Raw genomic sequence first — 20,805 nt, forward strand, 5'->3', positions numbered from 1 at the left:
CGTACTAAGCTGGTCGGCCTCCCCGCATCCTGATCGGATGTACAGTAGACTGGCCCTGCTTATAGTTAATAGACCGCACTACGCTGGTCGGCCTCCCCGCATCCTGACCATATGTACAGTAGGCTGGCCCAGCTTATAGTTAGTAGACCGTACTAAGCTGGTCAGCCTCCCCGCATCCTGATCGGATGTACACTAGACTGGCCCTGCTGATAGTTAGTAGACCGTACTAAGCTGGTCGGCCTCCCCGCATCCTGATCGGATGTACAGTAGGCTGGCCCTGCTTATAGTTAATAGACCGTACTACGCTGGTCGGCCTCCCCGCATCCTGATCGGCTGTACAGTAGGCTATTCCTGCTTATAGTTAATAGACCGTACTAAGCTGGTCGGCCTCCCCCCATCCTGATCGGATGTACAGTAGACAGGCCCTGCTTATAGTTAGTAGACCGTACTAAGCTGGTCAGCCTCCCCGCATCCTGATCGGATGTACAGTAGACTGGCCCTGCTGATAGTTAGTAGACCGTACTAAGCTGGTAGGCCTCCCCCCATCCTGATCGGATATACAGTAGACTGGCCCTGCTTATAGTTAACAGACCGTACTAAGCTGGTCGGCCTCCCCGCATCCTGATCGGCTGTACAGTAGGCTATTCCTGCTTATAGTTAATAGACCGTACTAAGCTGGTCGGCCTCCCCCCATCCTGATCGGATGTACAGTAGACAGGCCCTGCTTATAGTTAATAGACCGTACTAAGCTGGTCGGCCTCCCCGCATCCTGATCAGATGTACAGTAGGCTGGCCCTGCTTATAGTTAGTAGACCGTACTAAGCTGGTCGGCCTCCCCGCATCCTGATCAGATGTACAGTAGGCTGGCCCTGCTTATAGTTAATAGACCGTACTAAGCTGGTCGGCCTCCCCGCATCCTGATCGGATGTACAGTAGGCTGGCCCTGCTTATAGTTAGTAGACCGTACTAAGCTGGTCGGCCTCCCCGCATCCTGACCATATGTACAGTAGGCTGGCCCTGCTTATAGTTAATAGACCGTACTAAGCTGGTCGGCCTCCCCGCATCCTGATCGGATGTACAGTAGGCTGGCCCTGCTTATAGTTAATAGACCGTACTAAGCTGGTCGGCCTCCCCGCATCCTGATCGGATGTACAGTAGACTGGCCCTGCTTATAGTTAGTAGACCGTACTAAGCTGGTCGGCCTCCCCGCATCCTGATCGGATGTACAGTAGACTGGCCCTGCTTATAGTTAATAGACAGTACTAAGCTGGTCGGCCTCCCGCATCCTGGTCGGATGTACAGTAGGCTGGCCCTGCTTATAGTTAATAGACCGTACTAAGCTGGTCGGCCTCCCCGCATCCTGATCGGATGTACAGTAGGCTGGCCCAGCTTATAGTTAATAGACCGTACTAAGCTGGTCGGCCTCCCCGCATCCTGACCATATGTACAGTAGGCTGGCCCTGCTTATAGTTAATAGACCGTACTAAGCTGGTCGGCCTCCCCGCATCCTGATTGGATGTACAGTAGGCTGGCCCTGCTTATAGTTAGTAGACCGTACTAAGCTGGTCGGCCTCCCCGCATCCTGATCGGATGTACAGTAGGCTGGCCCTGCTTATAGTTAATAGACCGTACTACGCTGGTCGGCCGCCCCGCATCCTGACCATATGTACAGTAGACTGGCCCTGCTTATAGTTAATAGACAGTACTAAGCTGGTCGGCCGCCCCGCATCCTGACCATATGTACAGTAGGCTGGCCCTGCTTATAGTTAGTAGACAGTACTAAGCTGGTCGGCCTCCCCGCATCCTGATCGGATGTACAGTAGGCTGGCCCTGCTTATAGTTAGTAGACAGTACTAAGCTGGTCGACCTCCCCGCATCCTGATCGGATGTACAGTAGGCTGGCCCTGCATATAGTTAATAGACCGTACTAAGCTGGTAGGCCTCCCCCCATCCTGATCGGATATACAGTAGACTGGCCCTGCTTATAGTTAATAGACCATACTGAGCTGGTAGGCCTCCCCCCATCCTGATCGGATATACAGTAGACTGGCCCTGCTTATAGTTAACAGACCGTACTAAGCTGGTCGGCCTCCCCGCATCCTGATCGGCTGTACAGTAGGCTATTCCTGCTTATAGTTAATAGACCGTACTAAGCTGGTCGGCCTCCCCCCATCCTGATCGGATGTACAGTAGACAGGCCCTGCTTATAGTTAATAGACCGTACTAAGCTGGTCGGCCTCCCCGCATCCTGATCAGATGTACAGTAGGCTGGCCCTGCTTATAGTTAGTAGACCGTACTAAGCTGGTCGGCCTCCCCGCATCCTGATCAGATGTACAGTAGGCTGGCCCTGCTTATAGTTAGTAGACCGTACTAAGCTGGTCGGCCTCCCCGCATCCTGATCGGATGTACAGTAGACAGGCCCTGCTTATAGTTAATAGACCGTACTAAGCTGGTCGGCCTCCCCGCATCCTGACCATATGTACAGTAGGCTGGCCCTGCTTATAGTTAATAGACCGTACTAAGCTGGTCGGCCTCCCCGCATCCTGATCGGATGTACAGTAGGCTGGCCCTGCTTATAGTTAATAGACCGTACTAAGCTGGTCGGCCTCCCCGCATCCTGATCGGATGTACAGTAGACTGGCCCTGCTTATAGTTAGTAGACCGTACTAAGCTGGTCGGCCTCCCCGCATCCTGATCGGATGTACAGTAGACTGGCCCTGCTTATAGTTAATAGACAGTACTAAGCTGGTCGGCCTCCCCGCATCCTGATCGGATGTACAGTAGGCTGGCCCAGCTTATAGTTAATAGACCGTACTAAGCTGGTCGGCCTCCCCGCATCCTGACCATATGTACAGTAGGCTGGCCCTGCTTATAGTTAATAGACCGTACTAAGCTGGTCGGCCTCCCCGCATCCTGATTGGATGTACAGTAGGCTGGCCCTGCTTATAGTTAGTAGACCGTACTAAGCTGGTCGGCCTCCCCGCATCCTGATCGGATGTACAGTAGGCTGGCCCTGCTTATAGTTAATAGACCGTACTACGCTGGTCGGCCGCCCCGCATCCTGACCATATGTACAGTAGACTGGCCCTGCTTATAGTTAATAGACAGTACTAAGCTGGTCGGCCGCCCCGCATCCTGACCATATGTACAGTAGGCTGGCCCTGCTTATAGTTAGTAGACAGTACTAAGCTGGTCGGCCTCCCCGCATCCTGATCGGATGTACAGTAGGCTGGCCCTGCTTATAGTTAATAGACAGTACTAAGCTGGTCGGCCTCCCCGCATCCTGATCGGATGTACAGTAGGCTGGCCCTGCTTATAGTTAATAGACCGTACTAAGCTGGTCAGCCTCCCCGCATCCTGATCGGATGTACAGTAGGCTGGCCCTGCTTATAGTTAATAGACAGTACTAAGCTGGTCGGCCTCCCCGCATCCTGATCGGAAGTACAGTAGACTGGCCCTGCTTATAGTTAATAGACCGTACTAAGCTGGTCGGCCTCCCCGCATCCTGACCATATGTACACTAGACTGGCCCTGCTTATAGTTAATAGACCGTACTAAGCTGGTCGGCCTCCCCGCATCCTGACCATATGTACACTAGACTGGCCCTGCTTATAGTTAATAGACCGTACTAAGCTGGTCGGCCTCCCCGCATCCTGATCGGATGTACAGTAGGCTGGCCCTGCTTATAGTTAATAGACCGTACTAAGCTGGTCGGCCTCCCCGCAGCCTGACCATATGTACAGTAGGCTGGCCCTGCTTATAGTTAATAGACCATTCTAAGCTGGTCGGCCTCCCCGCATCCTGGTCGGATGTACAGTAGGCTGGCCCTGCTTATAATTAATAGACCGTACTAAGCTGGTCGGCCGCCCCGCATCCTGATTGGATGTACAGTAGGCTGGCCCTGCTTATAGTTAGTAGACCGTACTAAGCTGGTCGGCCTCCCCGCATCCTGATCGGATGTACAGTAGGCTGGCCCTGCTTATAGTTAGTAGACCATACTAAGCTGGTCGGCCTCCCCGCATCCTGATTTGATGTAGAGTAGGCTGGCCCTGCTTATAGTTAATAGACCGTACTACGCTGGTCGGCCTCCCCGCATCCTGATCGGATGTACAGTAGGCTGGCCCAGCTTATAGTTAATAGACCGTACTAAGCTGGTCGGCCTCCCCGCATCCTGATCGGATGTACAGTAGACTGGCCCTGCTGATAGTTAGTAGACCGTACTAAGCTGGTCGGCCTCCCCGCATCCTGATCGGATGTACAGTAGACTGGCCCTGCTTATAGTTAATAGACCGCACTACGCTGGTCGGCCTCCCCGCATCCTGACCATATGTACAGTAGGCTGGCCCAGCTTATAGTTAGTAGACCGTACTAAGCTGGTCAGCCTCCCCGCATCCTGATCGGATGTACAGTAGACTGGCCCTGCTGATAGTTAGTAGACCGTACTAAGCTGGTCGGCCTCCCCGCATCCTGATCGGATGTACAGTAGGCTGGCCCTGCTTATAGTTAATAGACCGTACTACGCTGGTCGGCCTCCCCGCATCCTGACCATATGTACAGTAGACAGGCCCTGCTTATAGTTAATAGACAGTACTAAGCTGGTCGGCCGCCCCGCATCCTGACCATATGTACAGTAGGCTGGCCCTGCTTATAGTTAATAGACCGTACTAAGCTGGTCGGCCTCCCCGCATCCTGATCGGATGTACAGTAGGCTGGCCCTGCTTATAGTTAATAGACCGTACTAAGCTGGTCGGCCTCCCCGCATCCTGATCGGATGTACAGTAGGCTGGCCCTGCTTATAGTTAATAGACCGTACTAAGCTGGTCGGCCTCCCCGCATCCTGGTCGGATGTACAGTAGACTGGCCCTGCTTATAGTTAATAGACCATACTAAGCTGGTCGGCCTCCCCGCATCCTGATCGGATGTACAGTAGGCTGGCCCTGCTTATAGTTAATAGACCGTACTAAGCTGGTCGGCCTCCCCGCATCCTGATCGGATGTACAGTAGGCTGGCCCTGCTTATAGTTAATAGACCGTACTAAGCTGGTCGGCCTCCCCGCATCCTGGTCGGATGTACAGTAGACTGGCCCTGCTTATAGTTAATAGACCGTACTAAGCTGGTCGGCCTCCCGCATCCTGATCATATGTACAGTAGACTGGCCCTGCTTATAGTTAATAGACCATACTAAGCTGGTCGGCCTCCCGCATCCTGATCGGATGTACAGTAGGCTGGCCCTGCTTATAGTTAATAGACCGTACTAAGCTGCCTCCCCGCATCCTGATTGGATGTACAGTAGGCTGGCCCTGCTTATAGTTAGTAGACCGTACTAAGCTGGTCGGCCTCCCCGCATCCTTATCGGATGTACAGTAGGCTGGCCCTGCTTATAGTTAGTAGACCGTACTAAGCTGGTCGGCCTCCCCGCATCCTGATCGGATGTACAGTAGGCTGGCCCTGCTTATAGTTAATAGACCGTACTAAGCTGGTCGGCCTCCCCGCATCCTGATCGGATGTACAGTAGGCTGGCCCTGCTTATAGTTAATAGACAGTACTAAGCTGGTCGGCCTCCCCGCATCCTGACCATATGTACACTAGACTGGCCCTGCTTATAGTTAATAGACCGTACTAAGCTGGTCGGCCTCCCCGCATCCTGACCATATGTACAGTAGGCTGGCCCTGCTTATAGTTAATAGACAGTACTAAGCTGGTCGGCCTCCCCGCATCCTGATCGGATGTACAGTAGGCTGGCCCTGCTTATAGTTAATAGACCGTACTAAGCTGGTCGGCCTCCCCGCATCCTGATTGGATGTACAGTAGACTGGCCCTGCATATAGTTAATAGACCGTACTAAGCTGGTAGGCCTCCCCCCATCCTGATCGGATATACAGTAGACTGGCCCTGCTTATAGTTAATAGACCATACTGAGCTGGTAGGCCTCCCCCCATCCTGATCGGATATACAGTAGACTGGCCCTGCTTATAGTTAACAGACCGTACTAAGCTGGTCGGCCTCCCCGCATCCTGATCGGATATACAGTAGGCTATTCCTGCTTATAGTTAATAGACCGTACTAAGCTGGTCGGCCTCCCCCCATCCTGATCGGATGTACAGTAGACAGGCCCTGCTTATAGTTAATAGACCGTACTAAGCTGGTCGGCCTCCCCCCATCCTGATCGGATGTACAGTAGACTGGCCCTGCTTATAGTTAATAGACCATACTAAGCTGGTCGGCCTCCCCGCATCCTGACCATATGTACAGTAGGCTGGCCCTGCTTATAGTTAATAGACCGTACTAAGCTGGTCGGCCTCCCCGCATCCTGATCGGATGTACAGTAGACTGGCCCTGCTTATAGTTAGTAGACCATACTAAGCTGCCTCCCCGCATCCTGATCGGATGTACAGTAGGCTGGCCCTGCTTATAGTTAGTAGACCGTACTAAGCTGGTCGGCCTCCCCGCATCCTGATCGGATGTACAGTAGACTGGCCCTGCTTATAGTTAATAGACAGTACTAAGCTGGTCGGCCTCCCCGCATCCTGATCGGATGTACAGTAGGCTGGCCCAGCTTATAGTTAATAGACCGTACTAAGCTGGTCGGCCTCCCCGCATCCTGACCATATGTACAGTAGGCTGGCCCTGCTTATAGTTAATAGACCGTACTAAGCTGGTCGGCCTCCCCGCATCCTGATTGGATGTACAGTAGGCTGGCCCTGCTTATAGTTAGTAGACCGTACTAAGCTGGTCGGCCTCCCCGCATCCTGATCGGATGTACAGTAGGCTGGCCCTGCTTATAGTTAATAGACCGTACTACGCTGGTCGGCCGCCCCGCATCCTGACCATATGTACAGTAGACTGGCCCTGCTTATAGTTAATAGACAGTACTAAGCTGGTCGGCCGCCCCGCATCCTGACCATATGTACAGTAGGCTGGCCCTGCTTATAGTTAGTAGACAGTACTAAGCTGGTCGGCCTCCCCGCATCCTGATCGGATGTACAGTAGGCTGGCCCTGCTTATAGTTAATAGACAGTACTAAGCTGGTCGGCCTCCCCGCATCCTGATCGGATGTACAGTAGACTGGCCCTGCTTATAGTTAATAGACCGTACTAAGCTGGTCGGCCTCCCCGCATCCTGATCGGATGTACAGTAGGCTGGCCCAGCTTATAGTTAATAGACCGTACTAAGCTGGTCGGCCTCCCTGCATCCTGATCGGATGTACAGTAGGCTGGCCCTGCTTATAGTTAGTAGACCGTACTAAGCTGGTCGGCCTCCCCGCATCCTGATCGGATGTACAGTAGACTGGCCCTGCTTATAGTTAATAGACCGTACTAAGCTGGTCGGCCTCCCCGCATCCTGACCATATGTACACTAGACTGGCCCTGCTTATAGTTAATAGACCGTACTAAGCTGGTCGGCCTCCCCGCATCTTGATCGGATGTACAGTAGGCTGGCCCTGCTTATAGTTAATACACGGTACTAAGCTGGTCGGCCTCCCGCATCCTGATCGGATGTACAGTAGGCTGGCCCTGCTTATAGTTAATAGACTATACTAAGCTGGTTGGCCTCCCCGCATCCTGATCGGATGTACAGTAGACTGGCCCTGCTTATAGTTAATAGACCGTACTAAGCTGGTCGGCCTCCCCGCATCCTGATTGGATGTACAGTAGACTGGCCCTGCTTATAGTTTATAGACCGTACTAAGCTGGTCGGCCTCCCCGCATCCTGACCATATGTACAGTAGGCTGGCCCTGCTTATAGTTAGTAGACCGTACTAAGCTGGTCGGCCTCCCCGCATCCTGATCGGATGTACAGTAGACTGGCCCTGCTTATAGTTTATAGACCGTACTAAGCTGGTCGGCCTCCCCGCATCCTGACCATATGTACAGTAGGCTGGCCCTGCTTATAGTTAGTAGACCGTACTAAGCTGGTCGGCCTCCCCCCATCCTGATTGGATGTACAGTAGACTGGCCCTGCTTATAGTTTATAGACCGTACTAAGCTGGTCGGCCTCCCCGCATCCTGGTCGGATGTACAGTAGGCTGGCCCTGCTTATAGTTAATAGACTATACTAAGCTGGTCGGCCTCCCCGCATCCTGATTGGATGTACAGTAGGCTGGCCCTGCTTATAGTTAGTAGACCGTACTAAGCTGCTCAGCCCCCCGCATCCTGATTGGATGTACAGTAGGCAGGCCCTGCTTATAGTTAATAGACCGTACTAAGCTGGTCGGCCTCCCCGCATCCTGATCGGATGTACAGTAGACTGGCCCTGCTTATAGTTAATAGACCGTACTAAGCTGGTCGGCCTCCCCGCATCCTGATCGGCTGTACAGTAGACTGGCCCTGCTTATAGTTAATAGACCGTACTAAGCTGGTCGGCCTCCCCGCATCCTGATCGGATGTACAGTAGGCTGGCCCTGCTTATAGTTAGTAGACCGTACTAAGCTGGTCGGCCTCCCCGCATCCTGATTGGATGTACAGTAGACTGGCCCTGCTTCTAGTTAGTAGACCGTACTAAGCTGGTCGGCCTCCCCGCATCCTGATTGGATGTACAGTAGACTGGCCCTGCTTATAGTTAGTAGACCGTACTAAGCTGGTCGGCCTCCCCGCATCCTGGTCGGATGTACAGTAGACTGGCCCTGCTTATAGTTAGTAGACCGTACTAAGCTGGTCGGCCTCCCCGCATCCTGATTGGATGTACAGTAGACTGGCCCTGCTTATAGTTAGTAGACCGTACTAAGCTGGTCGGCCTCCCCGCATCCTGATTGGATGTACAGTAGGCTGGCCCTGCTTATAGTTAGTAGACCGTACTAAGCTGCCTCCCCGCATCCTGACCATATGTACAGTAGGCTGTCCCTGCTTATAATTAATAGACCGTACTAAGCTGGTCGGCCTCCCCGCATCCTGACCATATGTACAGTAGGCTGGCCCTGCTTATAGTTAATAGACCGTACTAAGCTGGTCGGCCTCCCCGCATCCTGATCGGATGTACAGTAGGCTGGCCCTGCTTATAGTTAATAGACCGTACTAAGCTGGTCAGCCTCCCCGCATCCTGATTGGTGGTACAGTAGGCTGGCCCAGCTTATAGTTTATAGACCGTACTAAGCTGGTCGGCCTCCCCGCATCCTGACCATATGTACAGTAGGCTGGCCCTGCTTATAGTTAATAGACCGTACTAAGCTGGTCGGCCTCCCCGCATCCTGATCGGATGTACAGTAGACTGGCCCTGCTTATAGTTAATAGACCGTACTAAGCTGGTCGGCCTCCCCGCATCCTGATTGGATGTACAGTAGACTGGCCCTGCTTATAGTTAATAGACCGTACTAAGCTGGTCGGCCTCCCCGCATCCTGATCGGATGTACAGTAGGCTGGCCCAGCTTATAGTTAATAGACAGTACTAAGCTGGTCGGCCTCCCCGCATCCTGATTGGATGTACAGTAGACTGGCCCTGCTTATAGTTAATAGACCGTACTAAGCTGGTCGGCCTCCCCGCATCCTGGTCGGAGCACTTTTGCCACTTCGGACGTCACTGAGGAGGATTGCTGCATTCTTCTAAGAGCTGATACCACAAGCAGGCTGTAGTCATGTTTTGGAACAAGCCGCTCGCTATCAGACAAGCAGTGAGTTTGAGCACCGGAAGCCACACCATGGGACTAAGATGCGGCTCTCCTGACACTGGCGGCACCTGCCAAGGCCTTTAATAAGAGGCAGCCTAATAAGACCGGTGTTTCAATGTGATGCCAACTTGTGCAACCATTTTTCATTCATGGCAACCTGTGTGACCACTGTCAACTTGCTGCTCTGATCTGATAGTTACCCAAGATGGAGTGTATGGGGTCCCGCTGAGATTTCTTCTTAGTCAGTATGTCTGGAAGTCTCCTGAACGTGGACACTGTGGTGAAAATTTCGGAGCCAACGCTATTGACGATGTTCGCCAGCTGCAAGAGGGTGGGAGAGAACTCCACCTGTGGAGACAAAGTGTTACCGTATGGAGAAGGATGTCATTGCTATACAGTGCCCTCTAATGGCACAGCGATATAGAAAAGTGACATATGGCAATGCCTTCAACCTGTGGCTCTTCAGCAGGAACACTCAACATGCCTCGACAACTGGAGAGCCACAGGCTGGAGACAACTGGTCTAACGCAATGTATTGTTGAGGTTCTACCTCTGCTGTGGACCCAGGCACGTCATTCTGCAGTATGACCATCACTCTGAAGAGGGGGCTCTGTGTGGTTTTGGTGTCACCGTTAATAGCCTTTGAGAGCTCCTGAAGTGACCACTTGATGTTTAGTCTAAAAGCCTCTTCAATCAGACGATCCATTTTCTCAGTGTAATTCACCCAATGCTGCTGGACCTGCCGGGTGAGAACCACAACGTCATTGTAGAACTGCCACCGGAAGCTTAAAGAGCTCCCTGCCAACGGGCTGGCATGAGACCTACCTCAGGGCCATCTGATCGGAAGACCTCATAGGTAGCCCTCATAAGCCTGCAGATTTCATCATGGAGGTTCTGCAGGCGGCCATGAATAATCCTCCGGTGTTCTTCCTGCATCTCTTGAAACTCCAAGTCTCGGAAGACTCGTTTGCCATCAATGTGGAGTAGCAGCGCCTCGCTTATTGCCTGAGCGCAGCAGGAAATGTTCAGGTTGGAGGCCTTGTAGTTGTCCACAATTTGTTGTATCTGGACAGAGGAGGTCACATCATGAAATTAAGAAAGAGCCACTTCCATGGCAGCTGGTTATATTGGAAGGACTACTACCCTCACCATTCATTGCTATATTAGCTATACTATACTCCCTTATACTGGGTGTACTGTCTTCTGACTGCTCCCTTACACTAGCTGCACACTTCTCTGACTGCTCCCTTATACCAGGTATACTCTCTCCTCACTGCTGCCCTATACTGGGTGTACTGTCTTCTGACTGCTCCCTTACACTAGCTGCACACTTCTCTGACTGCTCCCTTATACCAGGTATATTCTCTCTCCTGACTGCTGCCCTATACTGGGTGTACTGTCTTCTGACTGCTCCCTTACACTACTGCACACTTCTCTGACTGCTCCCTTATACCAGGTATACTCTCTCCTCACTGCTGCCCTATACTGGGTGTACTGTCTTCTGACTGCTCCCTTACACTAGCTGCACACTTCTCTGACTGCTCCCTTATACCAGGTGTATTCTCTCTCCTGACTGCTGCCTTATACTGGGTGTACTGTCTTCTGACTGCTCCCTTATACTAGCTGCACACTTCTCTGACTGCTCCCTTATACTAGCCGAACACCCACCCCCTCAATGGATTGTCACCTTCTCATGGTGAGGGGGTTTGCGTGTCCCAGTGAACCTGCGGGCGAAGCCGTCAGAGTCATATGACCCGAGAAGGGCCTCCCTGGGCGGTAAGGCTACATGGGAGGAGCCAGACCAAGCATTATCTGAAGGCTTCAACGGTGGAGCAGGCAGATGACAACATGGTACATGTTACACCGGCTCTGAAGGCGGGGTAAGGCTAATGAGAAGCCACCGGTCATTGGGTTAACCATGCCACTGGATGGGAACCTCATTCTGTGAAGACTGGGTGTTGATCCGATGTGCACGGATCTCCACACATAAATTAAACTCATGCACAGGCGTCTTCCAAGAAAATGAAAAAGTCCCATGGTGATCAGCGAGTGGTGACGGGGGCAGGACTGTAGAATCTGGAAGCCAGTAGCCACAGACTGGCACATGGGCGGTGGATATGAAATCAGTCATTCTATCTCAGGGGCTAAGGCAGCTGAACAGTACAGCAGCTGTATCCATGACTGAGCAGTCCTATTTAGGACCCACTCTGCTCACCCCACATGGGGAGGGGGCTAGAAAAGGTGCCCTAAGCATAGTCTGCCTCTCTCTTACCTGACTGGACCACCGCATACAGAGGGGTCACCACCTTGCGGTCAAAAAAGAAAAGCGAACTTCCGGACAAGGAACATTGACACTATTGGACAACGCAGACAGTGAACGCCCTGAGCGCAGGACTGAGATTGTAGGAAGGGAACTGAGGCATTCTAACATTGATATAGCAGCGCTCCAAGAGACTCGGAGAGCAGGAGAGAGATGGCTGAAGGAAGAAAACGGAGACTACACCTTGGAAGGGCCCGCCTGAACAAGAACGAAGAATACACGGAGTTGGCTTTGCAATCAAAAACGACCTGTCTGAAACGCCCGTCCGCATCAATGAACGACTCTCAACTCTCCGAAATAAACTTGCCAAAAACCAGCAGGCAACTATCATAAGTGCCTATGCACCAACATTAGGTGCTGACGAAGACATCAAAGAAAAATGTTACTGCCAGCTGGACACCATCCTATCGAGACAAAATCATCCTCCTGGTTGATTTTAATACAGGAGCTGGATGAGAAGTCTACCTGTGGCCAGGGACTATAGGAAAAGACGGAGTTGGAAACAGCAACTCGAATGACATCCTACTTCTTACCAAATGTGCAGAACATAACCTTCTTATCACCAACACACTCTTCCACCAGAAAAATAAGTGTAAGACATCGTGGAAGCACCCCCGGCCAAAACTTAGACTATTGTAATTAGACGTACCAGAGTCCGCTGCGATATACTTCTCACAAGAGCCATGACAGGCGCTGATGATTGCCGGACAGACCACAGGTTAATTCGATCTACAATGGCCATCAAGATCGCCTCCAAACGTCGAAATACAACATCGTCTGAGCTCTGCGAGTGCAGCATTTACGTGAATGAAGCAGAGTGTGTTTGAGGACTGTTCATTCGTAGGGATACCAAGATGCTTGTCTCTAAAGCTATTGTCCTTCCAACCCCGTTATACGCCTGGGAAACGTGGACCTACGAACGTCTACAAACGTCACTCAACTCCTGGAACAATTCTCTTGGGAAGACAGGCGGACAAATGTCAGCATTCTGGAAGACGCAAAGACCCTCAGCATTGAAGTGAAGATCCTTCGCCAACAACTTCTCTGGACTGGCCACATTGTGCCAATGCCTGATTACCGTGTCCCAAAGCAATTACTATACTCTCAGCTCAAGAATGGAAAATGGAATGTTGGTGGACAGCAAAAGAGATTTAAAGATGGGCTAAAAGCTAACCTTAAAAACTGTGGTACAGACATCGAGAACTAGGAAGCCCCAGCCCTTGAGCGCTCAATTTGGGGGCCAGCCGTTACCAACAGCGCTGTGAATTTTGAAGAGGCACAAATAGAGGATGAAAGGGAGAAACTTATCAAGAGGAAAGCACGCCAAGCCAGCCTTTGCTGGGACCGTATTTCACTTGGAAACAAATGTCCCCACTGCGAAAGAACCTGCGGATCAAGAATAGGTCCCTATAGTCACCTATGGACCCATTGCAAATACCCCATACTTGGAAAGCAAGCATGCTCTGCCACGAGTGATAGCCTATCATGGTACTAGGTGCACTCTCCTAACTGCTCTCTTATACTTGGTCTTCTCTCCACTGACTGCTCTCTTATACTAGGTCTTCTCTCCACTGACTGCTCTCTTATACTTGGTCTTCTCTCCACTGACTGCTCTCTTATACTAGGTCTTCTCTCCACTGACTGCTCTCTTATACTTGGTCTTCTCTCCACTGACTGCTCTCTTATACTAGGTCTTCTCTCCACTGACTGCTCTCTTATACTAGGTCTTCTCTCCACTGACTGCTCTCTTATACTAGGTCTTCTCTCCACTGACTGCGCTCTTATACTAGGTCTTCTCTCCACTGAATGCGCTCTTATACTAGGTCTTCTCTCCACTGACTGCTCTCTTATACTAGGTCTTTTCTCCACTGACTGCTCTCTTATACTAGGTCTTCTCTCCACTGACTGCGCTCTTATACTAGGTCTTCTCTCCACTGACTGCTCTCTTATACTAGGTCTTCTCTCCACTGACTGCTCTCTTATACTTGGTCTTCTCTCCACTGACTGCTCTCTTATACTAGGTCTTCTCTCCACTGACTGCTCTCTTATACTAGGTCTTCTCTCCTCTGACTGCTCTCTTATACTAGGTCTTCTCTCCACTGACTGCTCTCTTATACTAGGTCTTCTCTCCCTTGACTGCTCTCTTATACTAGGTCTTCTCTCCACTGACTGCTCTCTTATACTTGGTCTTCTCTCCGCTGACTGCTCTCTTATACTAGGTCTTCTCTCCACTGACTGCTCTCTTATACTAGGTCTTCTCTCCACTGACTGCTCTCTTATACTAGGTCTTCTCTCCACTGACTGCGCTCTTATACTAGGTCTTCTCTCCACTGAATGCGCTCTTATACTAGGTCTTCTCTCCACTGACTGCTCTCTTATACTAGGTCTTTTCTCCACTGACTGCTCTCTTATACTAGGTCTTCTCTCCACTGACTGCGCTCTTATACTAGGTCTTCTCTCCACTGACTGCTCTCTTATACTAGGTCTTCTCTCCACTGACTGCTCTCTTATACTTGGTCTTCTCTCCACTGACTGCTCTCTTATACTAGGTCTTCTCTCCACTGACTGCTCTCTTATACTAGGTCTTCTCTCCTCTGACTGCTCTCTTATACTAGGTCTTCTCTCCACTGACTGCTCTCTTATACTAGGTCTTCTCTCCCTTGACTGCTCTCTTATACTAGGTCTTCTCTCCACTGACTGCTCTCTTATACTTGGTCTTCTCTCCGCTGACTGCTCTCTTATACTAGGTCTTCTCTCCACTGACTGCTCTCTTATACTAGGTCTTCTCTCCACTGACTGCTCTCTTATACTAGGTCTTCTCTCCACTGACTGCGCTCTTATACTAGGTCTTCTCTCCACTGACTGCGCTCTTATACTAGGTCTTCTCTCCACTGACTGCTCTCTTATACTAGGTCTTCTCTCCACTGACTGCTCTCTGAGGGCGAGCACCCACTGGCGTTTGCGTTTTCCGCGGGGAAAAAACGCAGCGTTTTCGGCGCGTTTCCCGCGTTTTTTCCGCCCGTTTTCCGCGGCGTTTTTCGCGGCGTTTTCGCGGCGTTTTCGCGGCTTTTCCATTAATTTCCATGGAGAAAAATAAGGACACATATGCAACTGACAGCTCCTATGTTAAAAACGCAAACGCAACGCAAAAAAAACGCCAGTGGACAGGAACACATGTTATCTCTATGCCTGTGCAGGAAAAACGCAAAACGCAAAACGCAAAACGCAGGTAAAAAAACGCCAGTGGGTGCTCGCCCTGATACTAGGTCTTCTTCCCACTGACTGCTCTCTTATACTAGGTCTTCTTCCCACTGACTGCTCTCTTATACTAGGTCTTCTCTCCGCTGACTGCTCTCTTATACTAGGTCTTCTCTCCGCTGACTGCTCTCTTATACTAGGTCTTCTCTCCGCTGACTGCTCTCTTATACTAGGTCTTCTCTCCGCTGACTGCTCTCTTATACTAGGTCTTCTCTCCACTGACTGCTCTCTTATACTAGGTCTTCTCTCCACTGACTGCTCTCTTATACTAGGTCTTCTCTCCACTGACTGCTCTCTTATACTAGGTCTTCTCTCCACTGACTGCTCTCTTATACTAGGTCTTCTCTCCACTGACTGCTCTCTTATACTAGGTCTTCTCTCCACTGACTGCTCTCTTATACTAGGTCTTCTCTCCACTGACTGCTCTCTTATACTAGGTCTTCTCTCCACTGATTGCTCTTTTATACTAGGTCTTCTCTCCACTGGCTGCTCTTTTATACTAGGTCTTCTCTCCACTGGCTGCTTCCTTGTATTGGGTGTACTCTCCTCTGACTGCTCTCTTATACTAGGTCTTCTCTCCGCTGACTGCTCTTTTATACTAGGTCTTCTCTCCACTGGCTGCTTCCTTGTACTGGGTGTACTCTCCACTGACTGCTCTCTTATACTAGGTCTTCTCTCCACTGGCTGCCTCCTTGTACTGGGTGTACTCTCCTCTGACTGCTCTCCTATACTAGGTGTACTTTCCTTTGATTGCCCTTTTATGCCAAATATACTTTCTCTCCTTTGCTGGGTGCACTCTCCTGACTGTTCTCTTATACTAGATGTATTCTCTCCCCTCTGATTGCTATCTTATACTAGGTGTACTCTCCTCTAATTCCCCTCATATGCCAGATATACTCTCTCCTCTGACTGCTCTCTTATACTAGCTGCACACTTCTCAGACTGCCCTCTTATGCTAGGTGTACTCTCCTAACTGCTCTCCTATACTAGGTGTACTCTCCTAACTGCTCTCCTATACTAGGTGTACTCTCCTCTGGTTGCCCTTTTATGCTAGATATACTCTCTTTCCTTTGACTGCTCTCTTGCACACAGTATAATCTCTTCTCGTTTGGCTCCAATCATCTACTGTCTCTTTAGAGATCTCTGTTGGGCACTCTTACAGTACCTTGCTAGCATGCAACAGACAGTCATTGATGAAGGCGATCGATGCTCCTTTGGATGACCAATGTAACTTGGTAAGACCGGGTTGGATCTTAATGTCTAAGAATCTGATCCTTTCTCTGAAGAGTCCTCGTTCCTCTGGGGAAAGCGCTGCTATGATCCTAGAGATGATGGGGACGAGCATTATGGATGAGTTGACAAGGACGTAGACCTTGCATGAGACAGAGACACCCAGTATCATACCTGTTGTAGGCCCGCACCACCAGCAGGACATTCTCACGTAAGTTCCTGAGGTCCTCCTTCCTCTGATAAATGTCCAGGACATAATGCGGTACCTCAAATGAGAGGCGCTCCCAGTAGTGAATCTCCACAAACAGTTTCAGCAGGTTCCTGGCATGTGACATACATCGTAATTTAGTGGACATTCCCAAAGACTCGAATTCCAAAAATGTCCGGTCACTTACTTATCAAAGTTGACATCCAGCATGGTGGTCTCCTCCTGACTGCGGACCATGAGTGGGATGTCCAGTCGCTTCGTGGCCTGTTTATCGGCAGACTGCGACCATTCGGTGAAGACCTTCCTGACCAGCTCATCGAGCTTCCGTGCCAACTGCTGGTACTCTTGAATGCTCTCCTCTCCTACTCCAATGCGTGGCATGAAGGGGGCATTGGAAAGGCACTACAATGAGATAAACATGGCGACCAAGGTTAATGACGCGACTTTCCTCAATCTCCTCTACCTTTTATAGCTCACGTTTAAGAATTGCTTTTGAACCCCTTAATGACCAATGACATACACGTACATCATTAGGAGCTGAGCTTACCCCATACCTGGCGAGTGCCTACAGAAGAAAACAGCCAACATCTGCCTGCCACGGCCGCGACCACAGCTAGCTCCAATCGCGATGGGTTAACTACTTAAATGCTGCGGTCAATGTTGACTGTGGCATCTAATTTGGGGGGGGGGGGGGGAGGGGCTCCCATGATTCTAGGGTTGCCATGGCTGCACATTAATTCTCCTGTCAGTACAGCTTTAGGCTCCACCCCTATCCATGGCCTCCATTGCCCCTCGGGTCTGAACATGAATTCTCCCATTCTCAGATGGGTTTCCACAGGCTGACAGACATTTTATACTACAGATAGTCCCCGACTTGCGAACAGGTTCCGTTCCAGGACGCTGTTCGCAAGTCCATTTGTTCGCAAGTCCGAACAAAGGGTTGAATGGAGGGGATCGGGGGTGGATCCCGCTCCATACAACGTCGGGTGCCGGCTGTTCTTACAGCGGACACCCGGTGGCAGCAGTTCCGACGAGCCGCGCCGCTTGTCGGAACTGTTAACATTTTAAATTCCGCTGTCAGGGGGACCCGGCGTTCAGGGGGCCCGTACAGTGTCCCGCGATGAGATCGCGGTAGGCTGTGCGGTTGCTAGGCAGCCGGGGACCTCCTGAAAGGCCCCAGGACTGCCTATGCAGAGTGCCTATCATGCGTACAGCTTGATAGGCGCTCTGCATAGGCAGCCCTGGGGGCCTTTCAGAAGGCCCCCGGCTGCCTTGCAAGTACACAGTGTCCCATGATCTGACCGGATAGAAGCCTGTAATGCCATAGCAGTACATCATAGTGTGCCATAGCAGTACATCATAGTGTGCCATAGCAGTACATCATAGTGTGCCATAGCAGTACATCATAGTGTGCCATAGCATTACATCATAGTGTGCCATAGCAGTACATCATAGTGTGCCATAGCAGTACATCATAGTGTGCCATAGCAGTACATCATAGTGAGCCATAGCATTACATCATAGTGTGCCATAGCAGTACATCATAGTGTGCCATAGCAGTACATCATAGTGTGCCATAGCAGTACATCATAGTGTGCCATAGCAGTACATCATAGTGTGCAGGGCAGATTGTTCGCATCTTGCGAAGTTCGTAAATCGAATGTTCTATCTGTATTCCTGGATAACCCCTTTAATAGGCAACAATTAAAACTACAATATGTTGCGAAACAGAAGCATGTTGTACAAACGATCAAGTGATCGCAAGTTCAAGTCCTCTAGTGGAATTTTTTCTAAATATAAATAATAACGAATATTAAATGTTTGAAAAAATCATTCACCCATTTTTTTTGTAGAAAAAGCCAAACAAAAAAAAAAACGGTCCGAACTATTAAAATATCTCCTCATTTATCCTGCATGGTGAATAATGATGAGCGAGCATACTCGCTAAGGGCAATTACTCGAGCGAGCATTGCCCTTAGCGAGTACCTGCCCGCTCGAGAGTAAAGGTTCGGCTGCCGGCGGGGAGCGGCGGGGGAGAGAGGGGAGATCTCTCTCTCTCTCTCTCTCTCCCCCTACTCACTGCCGCAACTCACCTGTCACCCGTGCCGGCAGCCGAACCTTTTCTCTCGAGCGGGCAGGTACTCGCTAAGGGCAATGCTCACTCGAGTGAACGCTATAAGAAAAAAAAATTGCGCAATGCCAGAATAGCGCTTTTTAGGTCACCCCACCTCACCAAAATAATGTAATAAAAAGGCTGAAAGAGTTGTATGTGCCAATAAAAACTACAGGGCCTCCTGAAAAATCAGTCCGCTGCATCACTGGCAAAACAAAAAAGGGTATTTTATTTAATTTTTTTTACGCAGTACAAAATCAAAGCCTTTATAAATCCCGGCGATCGCACTGACCACGGAATACAGGGAGCATATCGTCTTCACTGCAATACCGTAAAAACAGAGCCCGAAAGGCAGGGGGCGCAATGGGGCTTTTTTTCCATTCTACCCCACTTGTAATTTTTTTAAAGTATCCCAGATTATTTACATTACGTGTCCTCAAAAAAGAGGACTTCTGCAAAAAACAAGCTGTTGTAATGGCAATGAAAAACAATACTGAGTTCAGGCTCTGGGAAGGAGAGGGCGAAAACAAACAAAATGGGGGAAAAAAAATCTTTAAAAAAACAACAAGTCATCCTACAAAAACTGTCCCTCACGCTGCGTCAAGAAACAGAAAACAATACAAGAGTCGTCCTTCATGGAAGGAGGGGGGAAGACCAACAAGTGAAAAATGGCCGTTCTCTGCTCTGTCCGTTCCTCCAACTTCTGGCGATGTAAAGACATGCCGTAATGTCCGGGATCCCACCGATGCTTACACGGGTAACCCGTGGCACAGCTATCGGGTGCTTATGCACCCAACGGTTGTCCTGTTTAAAGGGGCATTTAGACTTTTATTGATAAGAAACAGCACCACTCCTGATCAGTGGTGGGGTCAGGAATTGCAACTGCAACTGAAATGACATCAGTGATTATTGTGGGAAGGTCCCTCGGAGGAGCCTTCATTCTAAGTTTATTTGAATGGAGCAGAATCCCACAATCGGTCCCCCCGGAGCGGTCGTCTCTGGCTGCCAACCTTCCATAATCCGGGTCTCTGGTGGTCCACACCCCCTCGCTCCTCACATGCTAATCACGTCTCCCCTCCCTCTCCCTCTCTTTGTTTGCCTCTGTGTCCGATCTTTTTTCTTCTTCTGTCTTTCATTTGCATAGATTTTCCTTCCCGTCTCCTCTCGGCAGCGAGTAATGGAAGAAGAGAGGCGGCGGCGGACCACCAGGAACGTGCGCAGCGTGTAGTACAAGCCGACTACACAGAGAACACATCACAGGCTGCGGGCTCAGGAGAAAGCCGCTGTCACTGTCAATTCACATTTACACGCAGTGTATGCTAATCCTACACGCCGGCGAGCGGGCAGGGGAAGCGGCAGGGACGTCTCCAGGCGCTGCGGGCTTGTCAGCCGCTCTGGGTCAGACGTAGCCCTCAGCTTACTACATGTATGACATATGTTGCAGCCACGTGATGAGTGGCGGCTCTCTAGTATTAACCCCATCCTTGCTGCCTCTGTCAGCTCATCAGTATTCGCAGCCTCCGCCGTAATCCCTTGGGGACGCCGTCCTTTTATTTTCGGTTTCTCCTCTTCACTTTCAAAAAAATCCTAGTGCTTTTATTTTTCCGACAATGCGGTTGTCTGAGGGCTCGCTGGTGTCTGCCGGACGAGTTGGATGTTTCAATGGTACAATGTAATGTACCGTATAATATACCAAAAAACTTGAGTGAAATGGAAAAAAAAAAGACAATTTTGGCATCTTTTGGGGGAAGGCAGTACATGCTGCAGCATAAATCACATGACAACTTTATTCTGTGGGGCGGGGCTATTAGGACAATAACAGATTTATAGACTTTTTTTTAGCTGCACTGCTTTAAGAAAAAAAAAAACTTTAAAAAGAAAATTATATATATACTGTTGCTATTTTCTGATAGCCATAACACTTTTATTTTCCTGTCGACATACTGTGTTTCCCTGATAATAAGCCCTACCCCAATTTTTGGGTAAAATGGGGGGAGTCAAAAATATAAGCCCTCCCCAAAAATAAGCCCTAGCTAGGCCACATACAAAAAAAAACAATACTCACCTACCAACC

General features: G+C 50.2%; 1 protein-coding gene across 1 annotated transcript in view; it reads right to left on the reverse strand.

The window, feature by feature from the left end:
- The window catches only part of DNAH2 (dynein axonemal heavy chain 2), a 194,374-nt gene that overhangs the window by 96,953 nt on the left and 76,616 nt on the right, over nucleotides 1-20,805 (reverse strand). Inside the window, exons 14-19 of the mRNA XM_066593827.1 lie at nucleotides 16,806-17,020; nucleotides 16,585-16,731; nucleotides 16,346-16,502; nucleotides 10,428-10,667; nucleotides 10,153-10,341; nucleotides 9,803-9,950 (exon numbers count right to left, since the gene is read on the reverse strand). Of these exons, the coding sequence (XP_066449924.1) occupies nucleotides 9,803-9,950; nucleotides 10,153-10,341; nucleotides 10,428-10,667; nucleotides 16,346-16,502; nucleotides 16,585-16,731; nucleotides 16,806-17,020 (1,096 nt within the window). The remainder of the gene's footprint in view (nucleotides 1-9,802; nucleotides 9,951-10,152; nucleotides 10,342-10,427; nucleotides 10,668-16,345; nucleotides 16,503-16,584; nucleotides 16,732-16,805; nucleotides 17,021-20,805) is intronic.

The sequence above is a fragment of the Eleutherodactylus coqui genome, chromosome 2 (genome assembly GCF_035609145.1).
Source record: "Eleutherodactylus coqui strain aEleCoq1 chromosome 2, aEleCoq1.hap1, whole genome shotgun sequence".
NCBI lineage: Eukaryota > Metazoa > Chordata > Amphibia > Anura > Eleutherodactylidae > Eleutherodactylus > Eleutherodactylus coqui.